The 11,557-nt window shown below is 37.5% G+C and overlaps 1 protein-coding gene across 1 annotated transcript in view; it reads right to left on the reverse strand.

The window, feature by feature from the left end:
• Nucleotides 1–322: 322 nt before the first annotated feature.
• The window catches only part of LOC110448251, a 27,446-nt gene continuing 16,211 nt past the window's right edge, over nt 323–11,557 (reverse strand). Inside the window, exon 3 of the mRNA XM_021494412.1 lies at nt 323–1,778. Within this exon, the coding sequence (XP_021350087.1) occupies nt 649–1,778 (1,130 nt within the window). The 3' untranslated portion in view covers nt 323–648. The remainder of the gene's footprint in view (nt 1,779–11,557) is intronic.

Here is an 11,557-nt window from a genome sequence, read left to right on the forward strand (position 1 = left end):
GACAAACTCACCTTGAAGGTTGTCTTTTATACAAAGCAGTATAAAGTTTTGATCAAATATTACCTCAAGTTGCATTTACTGTTAAAATTGCTCGATCAAAATGATAAGAGAAAAGAAGGAAACGGATCAAACTGACAAAGAACTGATGAAGATGGTACAATGGTGGGCGCCAATATCCCTCTGGGACCTCTTGATATTTGTAGTTTGATTGACTGCAAAATAAAGCGTGTATATTATTATTGTCAGCACAAGCTGAGATACTTGAGAAGGTTATACACTATTGTATGTGTTTGAGCAAGAGCGAATAAACGTGAAACGCAGATTTTGATTTGAAAAGTTCGAGTTTATTACGTTATATGTATATTTCAAAGTGAGGTTTGTGTCAATGACGTATCCCGTTTTACTTGTACCACCGGAATGTCTGTTGAATCTCGCCTTATGCAGTCTTTCGTAAGCCAACAAGCAGTTGACAATAAAAAGGCCTCTCTTATACTTTAAATAGCTAGACATTGTACTGGACACTTAAATATAAAAATAAACACCTATGAAAGTGAGAGAATGTCCGCCCATGGTCGATGATGATGTAGGAATTGGCGGCGATTTCGAATGTTAATGCAGATTCCGAGTACTGATATTATAAATAAACATCTATATACAAACGCACATGTGTTTCGGACAGAACCCTTTGTTACAATTCGAGTTGCACCATGCTAAAATCTTCCGGTCGCGTGCAAAATGGCCGCTTCCTTTACAGCGTAACACACCGGAAGTGGTACTAGGTTGTGTTTTATGAGAAATACGATTGGTTTGTACCCTGGATTGTAAGAGTGGACGGACGGGGCGTATGATTGACGTATCAGGCCTAATCGCTATGGGCACGCTATTGATATGCCTACTGCACGTGCACATCACGGGCGGACAGTTTCCGGCTTTACAGTTGACTGTGCACCACTTTGCAATGCCTGACACTTTGGCAAAATTGTTCACTCCTTGACAAGTTGAAATGTTTTTCAAATTTCCGAAAGCTGTTGGCAATATATTTTTCTTAATAACTTGGTCAAATGGCGACTCGGACAAAATGACCGGGCCAGTCTGTGGTTTGTCTAGAGAAGCTTCCACGATCATGGGCCGCACCGGGGGCCAATTTGACCGCACATTATTGACAGAAAGGCGGTCAGTCTGTCCAGTGTGGGCTTCTCTTGGACGTACGTAAACAATGTCCGACTGATAGGAGTGACTTACGGGGTCCCACTCGACCAATGCAATGTTTCGCCCATTCGAATCCCGATTCGTCAAACTTTTCAAAAGTTTCCATAAAACGCCACCTAAATCATTCAATTGTTCGCCTTTGCGAACTGTTTTTGAAGTTGGCTTTTTATGAATTTTTGCCCTTTTCACTGGTTTAAGTGGCCGATGTAAGATGTTGTTTCGGACTTGTACAGTTTTCCTTGGATTTATAATCTCCCTGACGTCAGATGGTCGAATCCGACTGGACTTGCGTCTGATTGGGCTGAATGCCTTTTTCTCCGGTTGAAATGTCCTATGCAGGATGTTGTTTCGGACTTGTACGGCTTTCGTCGGTGTTTTGACCTCCGTGACGCCAGGTTTACGAATCCGACCGGACTTTCGTCGAACTGTAGTAACTGGTTTCGAAACAGGAGGTTTCATGGATAAATGGAAGTCTAAAATTGAAATGTCAGCGCAGCCGTAAAACTCCTCCTGCGGGCCAAAACCCTTCCCACACTTACCGGACTCCCGGTCACAGTTCCAACGGTTACCTACAACAACAAGAATGACGTACAAGGTTACATTATTTGTTATTTTAAATTCTTTACTGAACAAATATATATACCATTGAAGTTACACAGCAACATTAAATAGCATTTGGAAGAATATGTATTAAATCTTATATAAAATATCATTTAAAAAAACTCAAAGTTAAATTGTGACAGCTCAACAAAAGCTTACAATCGGAACACGCTTCTGTCTTTTCCGTCAAGTCGACTTACGAAGAAAATAGCCGAAGTATGTTCGATTGCAAAAGATCACAGTTTACTGTAGAAGACCTAAACTTACTACCAGCCGCTAAGTTCTTCTGACTAGCTTATCTCCCCTGATTCTAGAAGACCTTTTGGTGAATCTATGAACTGAGGGAGAGATAAAATAAGTCGGATTTAAAATACATCGTTAAGAGTAAAACCTTTATTAACTCTTTTTGTGTCACTCGGCTAGAGAGAATTCCTCTTTAGCTTATTCGGTAGAGTGAAAGACTTGTAAACAGCGATCCCGGGTTCGATTCCTACCGGAGACAAAAACATGACCTCTGTTACATTGTCGCTCACGGAGGGACCTGGGAAATATGACAACAATTCTCAGTGACACTTGAAAAGGAATCGCGATGACCCCTGGAAAACTCGAGACAAGTCTTTTCTGGCGGGGAGTATGTCACTCTGGTACAATACTAGCTGTTTCCTACCATCTCGGTTAGGGAGCTCATTTGACAAAGCGTAAGACTTGTAAACCAGAGGTTCCGAATCACCACTACCGGAGATATTAAAAAATCATGGCCTCTGTTACATTTGTTTTATATTACAAATTATTTGATGTATTTCCCCCACATTAATGTCACGGATACAATTCACTCAGCTTCCCAACTCCCCTATTTCACCGTTATGTTTTATCCTGAGATCATCACATGTGACATTTATCACATTTTTAGTTTCTTATGACCAAGCTCTGTGACAGAAATACATTTTTGCTGACGTTAAGATTGGCTGTCTCTGTGGTTCTGTCAGGCTACGATCGATTTAGTGTTAGCATTACAGTTAGGTCAAGCACTTATAAGACATAAGCTGACAGTGCACAATCGTTATACAAAATCACATATAAAAAATAACTTTAAAAACTTTTAAAACATTTGTTTAAAGCAACGTTTCCTGAAAACCAAAAGCGATAATACTGTTTGTTATTGCCAAAATTTTGTTTCTTAATAAGTTCACCATAGCAACAATAAACGGAGCAATTGCACATCCTAGCAACCATAAACGGAACTACTGCATATCCTAGCAACTACAAAAGGAACCACAGTAAACCTAGCAACCACAAACGGAACCACAGTAAACCTAGCAACCACAAACGGAACCACAGTAATCCTAGCAACCACAAACGGAACCACAGTAATCCTAGCAACCACAAACGGAACCAAATTAATCCTAGCAACTACAAACGTGATCACTACACATCCTTACAACAACAAACGGAACCGCAATAATCATAGCAACCACAAACGGAACCAAATTAATCATAGCAACCACAAACGGAACCAAATTAATCCTAGCAAATACAAACGTAACCACTACACATCCTTACAACCACAAACGGAACCACAGTAATCCCAGTAACCACTTACGGAACCACAGTAATCCTATCAACTACAAAAGGGACAACAGTAATCATAGCAAAAATAAACGGAACCACAGCAATATCAGCAACAACAAAAACGAAACCACTGAACATCCAAACAACCACCAAAGAAACCACTGCACATCCTAAAAACAACAAACGGAACAACTGCACATCAAAGCAACCTCAAACGCAACCACTGACTATCCAAGCAACCACCAAAGAAACCACTGAACATCCAAGCAACCACCAAAGAAACCACTGCACATCCTAGCAAACACAAACGGAACTTCTATACATCCTAGCAACCACAAACGGAACCACTGCACATCATAGAAACCACAATAGAAACCAATGCACATCATTGCAATCACAAACGGAACCACTGCACAACCTAGCAACCACAACGGAACCACAGCATATCCTAGCAACTACAAAAGAAACCAAGGCATATCCCTGCAATCCGAAACGGAATCACTGCACATCCTAGCAACCACAACGCAACCACAAAACATCCTAGCAACCACAAACGGAACCACAGTAATCCTAGCAACCACAAACGGAACCACAGTAATCCTAGCAACCACAAAAGGAACCAGGGCATATCCTAGCAACCACAAACGGAACCACTGCACATCCTAACAACCACAAACGGAACCATGGCACATCTTAGCAACCAAAAACGGAATCACTACACATCCTAGCAACCACAACGCAACCACAAAACATCCTAGCAACTACAAACGGAACCACAGTAATCCTAGCAACCACAAACAGAGCCATGACACATCTTAGCAACCACAAACGGAATCACTGCATATTCTCGAAACCACAAAAAAAAACAAGGTTCATCCTAGCACCACAGCATATCCCAGCAACCCCAAGCAGACCTACGTAACATTTGTAAGAGTTTATGAGGTCCATAAAATCATGGTCTTTCCGAAACTTGAAAAGGCCGTTTATTGTTTTGTAACAAATTATTTTACATTAAACCAATCATTTCAAATGTTCATCACTCTTAACAAAAGGATGACATACCCCATTATCATTTTTAATAACTTAGCAACAGGCATTAACTATGCTCGCGAGTGAACGAGAGACAGGCGTGTCGTCTTATTAATTTCCGTTTGAGTAAAGTTATCTTATTCCTTAACATAATAATCTGATATTTCTTAATAGTTGTAACTTAATAACAAAAGCATAAATTCTGAGATTTTTAAGTAGTTACTGTAAAACAGTATTATACACGTGCTTCTTAAAATATTGAAATATAATGGATTGTGCATTAATCTTATAAAGTTTGTAACGACAAATTTCTTAACCATTATTGTAATAAAATGTCTAGCAAGCTTCATCTAGCATACAATGAATGACGCCAAAATAACGGAAACATGTGATTATCAGGCCTAGTGGCCTTTGTGTAATAATGATGTTAAACGTCAATAAAAGAGCGATGTCGTTTGAATCAAAACGACCTCCCTCATCTAAAACACACAAATATACCAATATTCCTGACTGACGATAATTCTCTTTCTGAATGTTCTGAAAGTGTGTTTTAAAGGCAACGAATCCTGATTAACAGATCAAAAGCCCTAGATCACAGGGACTTGATAATTTGTTATAGAAGGTATTGGTGAGTAGAGAGTTATACTAGGCTTGTCATATAGGGATCTAAACACTTATCAGGTCTTATATAACTCTTTACGCAAGTATAGGTTTAAATATGCATGTATACTAACTGTAACAAAATGTCATGTCCCTGTGCCAAAGACTAGGTTACCTGCATTGTAATTATTCTCTCCGGTAGGCGTCGCAGTTTTGGAAGCGACGCCTGGCGGAGAATATAAAACTACGGCAGACAATTTCGTATATATATATCAAGTGCAGAACTGAACGTGTAGCCCTGGGGTCATAATTATAACTAATGCGGACACTAATGTAAACTCAATTGTTTTAACATAACATGTACCTTATTTACATTATAGCAATATGTATCAGACACATCACAACAAGAAGGAAACATCTAAGTGAGTGACAAACCATGATATGTAAATCAAGCGGCATTTCATTTATCCGGACAGCAATGGCCAGAATCACATTCATTTCGGACAATAAAATTTGCACTTAATCAAGTTGCTCTGCATGCCTGATCGAACTAACGAAAAATAATCACGTGTTCCATTTGGACTCTGGTGATGCTTTATGATATGGAACATGCTTTATGATATGGAACGCTGACAAACAATGGAAATCTCTTCAATAAGATTCATCAGTTTGGAAATGTATGATATTAAAAATTTACTTTCTATACAAACAATGTACGTATTTAACGACAAACGTGTCGCAATGTTTCAAGACCTACTGTACCACGATGGGACGAAATTGTTTATCGCTCACTCAGTCAGAGCTTGACAAAGGGACCAGTCGGTCTTGAAACGTTGCGACACGTTTAATATGTAAATTATTTGCGTAGAAAGTAAAACTTAAATATCAATATGGAAATCTGTCAATGTCTTCAGAACGTTGCCCTTTCCTTTCTTTCGTCATTATGGATACGTAATCACACGTGGAAATCGCACAATGATCAAAGGATATGGCGTTCTCTACAATCGATCTAGCCGTCCGATAGTGAGAAAGGCAAGGGTATTGGACGATAATCTGGATAGCTATTTCTCTATAAATGAAGATAACTTCGAATATTTCTTAAACAATTATGAAAAAACAGATTGTGCGTGTCTTAAAGAAGCTACTGTTTAATCTACTGAGTTGTAGGTGAGAACAATTTTCTCATCGCGAGCACGTGGATAAAATCGAGAGGTGGACTCGAGGCAATCCGGTTTTTTTTAAATTTTAAAATAACTCGATATTTAAAAAAATCTTGAAAATGGCGAAGTGCTCTTAGTTCCAAGGATTTCCACCAATTCTTCAGACTGTTTCATATTTTGACAAAAATGATCAAAACTGTCAAAATTCATAGCATGGTACAATGATATTTGCCGTCAGTGGACTCAAATTATGATAACTATACAATAGCTACATCGCCCATAACTATGTCTCTTTTTGACGAAATATGCTTTTAATTTACCCCGCCCAAGCTGTGGGGAATTTTATGAAATAGAATTTCTTAAGAGGTCTGTTTTTTCTCATACACTTTCAAACAATCTTATCGCTTAGATAGGACACCAATTACTTTGCCATGATTGATTGATTGGTGGTTTGGCTCTAAATGTCATTTATAACAATTTAATTATCGTTGATCGAATTTGGTGTCGCTTAAAATAGTCAATGAGTGATTGGAGCCTGGCTGTCGATTGATTCGGAACACTTTTCCTATTTCCTGTTCGGAATGGTGTTCCGTCGGCTTGTTTGTGGGTAAACTCTTGTCAAATATTAGAGATGTTTTGTCGTAGATGTCAAAGACGACATGGCACTTTTGATTTTTACGACCTTACTTACGTCATCTGTCAATAATTTTATGTGCATTTTAATACGATCTAGTAATAATCAATTCAGTAAAGATCACGGGGTCACATCCCGCCGTCGCAAGAGTTGATAGCATTTTTATGGTTGACTTATTTATGGACAAGTTTATCGGATCGTGTGTAATTTAGTTATAACCGGGGTCGCAGGTGATTTGTTAATAATAGATATACATTGTATGTGGTTCAAATTTGTCACATCAGGTCCATAAAATTACTTTAATATGCCAAAACAATTTTACAGAGTGATTAAAGCCATTTTGGTCTCTGTGGGTATAACATATAGTAAGAAAGTGTTATATGTGAACAATTTTAGAGACATTTACTTTCGTATTTTTATTTAACCGGAGATGAGCAGGCGACAACTCTTTAATGAGTTCTTGCGCAGTAGTAAAATTGTATCGCTTTTTACTTCTTAAAATGCACATGCAGCACAAAAAAGAGACGAAACAATTTCAGGTTTTCATCTCGGGCACTATTCAGCAGGTATAGTGTTTTCGATATATATAATATATACATTTTTTTTTTATCTACCTATTGAATTTAGCGTCCTATAAGATACTGTACTTATATGTAAATCTAAGGTCATTTCGGGACGTGCCTCGTGTGTGTTATATGTGTGCGCGTGTGTCGGAAGCGGTATACCGGGATCTATGCATTGCATTTGCCTTATCTTCTGCATCTGAACCCTGGGATAAATCTGTACGTGAAACAAGTTCTATATCCGGTTTAGGGAATTTGATCATGATGCATTCCCTATTGTTTTGGTGTATACGTGTTTCTTCGTCGCTAACGTTCTACATGTACACTATGTAGTTGGGCGCTAACATCGTGAGACGTTTTCCCCTTTTTTTATATGAGCGTATTTTTTTTTGATTCCTTTCAGAGTCTGGCTTTGCGTTGATCCTAAAACGAATTAATTTATAATCTAATGAGGTCTAGAAAGGTCATAAATCCTACAAGGTGATGCTGTTTCATGGCCGAGTTAAGTGGACACTAAAGCACGGAATCCTCTGTAACGTCTGTCTGGGCAGGTGATTTACGCTATTAGAGATGTACGAGATTTGTAGTTCTCGTGATAAACTCTTACCAACATTCTCCACCTAATTCTTATTGTACGATTTAGTCAACGTGGTACTATACAAGTCAACCCCTAATGTGAAAATATTTATACTGAAATTATCCATTTATCAGATATTAATAAGATTAGTTGCTGACCTCCTTATAAGATAATATAGGGGGTAAGTTAGACTCGACATTCTGTGCAGGGTTCAACGCCCTTGTTATAGCCAGGGTCAAATCAATGTGGAGACGGTTGCCTAGGGAGATATACCATTGAAAGGAACAAAGTAGGCTTGAGAGAAAATATAGATCCCAAGTATTGCAATGGAGGTGGCAGATCAATTTTAGTTTCTGCACTGATGTCCCTTAATTATCAGCAAACAAGGAAAAAACCACTCCCCATCCTCACCCCTGATTCTACAGGGATTCCACATTATTCGCCTTATACGATGTAACATGCAGTGGATTACAGCAGATTGAGCCTTCTATGGGTATATCTGATTTATTGTATGGGATCAAGGGCTAGCCATTAAACGAATTTGTCGCATCGAGGACCCTTAAATACTTTCGTACTTCACGAAAGTCAGTCATACAATGTTTTAACAACGAAAGTCAGTCTAACAGTGTTTTTAAAACGAAAATCAGTGATGAACTGTTATCTTTATGACATTCTGTTTTGTATCTTTCGACGTCACTTCCGGAACGTCAACTATACGCTGAAAGGAGAACAGTTTGTATACCAATTTACACAGACATAGGATTCCGTATATAACGTAACGTTACTATTTTGATTTTGATACTAACCTCCCTTATGATTTCCTACTGACCCATAAGGGTTTTGTGAGATTATTACGTGATCGAAATAGACAAATTGGTTATAACATTTTTGCCCGAGGTGCGGCTGGAATCATCGCCATAGACGTTGCTAGGTATCTCTTTACCATTTCTACTTAATACAGAACTAACAATAACTAACAATTTATGTAAAAAAGAAAACATTGAGAAAGAAAAAAAATAAGCAAGCAGTTTTAACAAAATGTGTACATGTAATTCAGTGAGGTTCGACATGTCATATAAGATTATCTTAATTTATGTGAAACAACATGTACATGAACCGTGACGAGCTGTAAGTCTTCCTCGTTACGTTATTTTCCCATTATATCATAGTTGATTTACTTATTTTCAATAAAATTTCCTTGCTTTTTTGTCCCAATTTGATAAAAATTTGCACACGGCTGGAGGTGTATTCAGTGTTTTTATTACTAGTATCGATGAGTTAAATTTGTCGATGTTATTAAATATTTTTATTTTTTTTGAAAAACAAGCAAATTAACATAGAATCCAATGGGGTGAATAACGTGACGTGAAAGAATCCTGGCACGTCATTGTATATGTCAATTTATAAATGCGGTCATGAACATGCATCGGTGCAGTTGAGCGGTGTCAGAAACTGTAACAAACAGAAGGTTTACAAACATCATCAGTTACGCATATTTCATGGATAGTGAACATGACGGACACGATGTTGACACCTTTCCAGCGATGACATTGTCAGTTCATGTGTGCAGTAATTGTCCCTATGTGTCAGGCGAGCGAGTTTTTATTTGCTTACACTTGTAAAATAGCAATTAAGCGAGACATCCATCACCGCTGTATAAGAGACGTAGAAATTCATCTTTTAATCCTGTATCGAGTTGAAATTGAATATTTATGATTTTTTTTTATATATCGAAAGCAAACGCATACAACGATGGCTTTGTTTTCTTCCCAAAATAAAAGGTTACGTTAGTTATGACTAACAAATGAGCAATGGAAACGGTTTTTATAATTGACCTACGTAATTTGTCAGTTCTATTTTAACGAATGAAAAAGGGGATACATGTAGAACCGACATATCTTTCCGTATTAAGCTCCTGGTTAGTGGGTAAATGACTAATTGCATTGCTTGATAATAAATATTTGTTTAGATTCCAGAAAGAAAAAAAAATCACTGACATAAATCGTTTCATAGCCGCATTGATCTTAATTTGTCACAAAATATCCCTAACATCAATAGATATTTCTATTATTATTAAAAGAAGAAAAATTCATCGATCAGGTATTTACATTTTCACAAAATTTTGATATATTTAAAATATACTGTGACCTTGACCTTTAACGTAGTATCCATAAATTGAATAGGAAGCTTCCCCTTCCTAATGGACATCAACTATCCAAGTTTTGTTTAGATCGGATATATCGTTCAAGAGATCGAATCCGGAAACCAACACTTTCTTGAAATTAGCTACTTTGACCTTGGCCTTTGATCTATATACCCAAAATTGGCTTACACAGAATTCAAGTTATCATACCGCAATCAACACTTTTGCCGAATTTCAGGCTTTTATATCTGCAGTAACATTTACCTTTGACCTAAATATCCTGAAATAGGGATCTATCTTTTCTAAAAGGGCATCGTGTATCCATATTTGGTTTAGATATTATAATGTTTAGTTCAAATTATATCATCTGGAAGCCAACAGTTTTCATAAAATTTCAGCTTATTTAATATAACCAGTGTGACCTTGACCTTTGACTAAGTGATCCCAAAACCTTCTTTTTTGGTCATCAATCACCCAAATATTGTTTGTATATAATTAGATGCCCCTTAGCTATCACCCGGAAATTATGTGTGTCGGACACTGACACGGAAGCAAGGACGGACAAAGCGACGAATATTTATGTTTCTTTTTTTGTCAGAATTTCTTTCACTACATGCCATTTCACAATAAATGTTAGGACGCATGCGCATCAACGTCACCTTATAATAAAAACTTACAGTTTTATGCCATATTATATTACTTTTCGTGGTTTTATTGACGAGAGAATTAATCGTTATCATGTGTTAATTAACATTACACTTTAATGAAAAAGTGATTTGCATATAGCAGGACATAAACTTTAATTACGGAAATTTGAATAACATAATATAATGACTATAATTACACCTTCCCACACAATATTTTCATATTTATGATATTTCTACCATATCTGTCCCACTGTTTATACAGTTACACGTCGTCTATACACGGCAGAGGTGTTAGTTAATCCACCGGCACTTCAGTTAGAGTTCTGAACAATGAAGCGTATTGGGTTGAAGACTTGCGCTCTTTGATTACGTGCTCCTCCGTTACATAGTCCGAATTATTATGACGTTTTATCAACTTTTTTCATATCGGTCTGTCGTCGATTAACGACGTTAATCGAAGACAGACCGATATGAAAAAAGTTGATAAAACGACAGAATAATTCGGACTACTCCGTTACATTGACCCGCGATATCTTGCATCAACGTACCATTATAGATTGTACAGTACAAGTTGTAAGTGTAGGCGAACACTCAGAACTGAATTCGATCGAAGAATATCAAAATACTAAAAATAAAAAAAAGGATTGAATCGTAACAGTCACGGAATATGATGGAACAATATATATACTGCCTTGCTGATAATTATATAAGCTAGCTTTTCCAGCGGTAATGGTTAAGCAACATTAAGCGTGGTCAGTGACTTGATGACTTGCACAGAACATTTGGTGAAAGAGTCTGAAAGGGGTGGGGTGGGGGTGGGGGTGGG

This window comes from Mizuhopecten yessoensis, unplaced genomic scaffold, assembly GCF_002113885.1.
Source record: "Mizuhopecten yessoensis strain PY_sf001 unplaced genomic scaffold, ASM211388v2 scaffold3961, whole genome shotgun sequence".
NCBI lineage: Eukaryota > Metazoa > Mollusca > Bivalvia > Pectinida > Pectinidae > Mizuhopecten > Mizuhopecten yessoensis.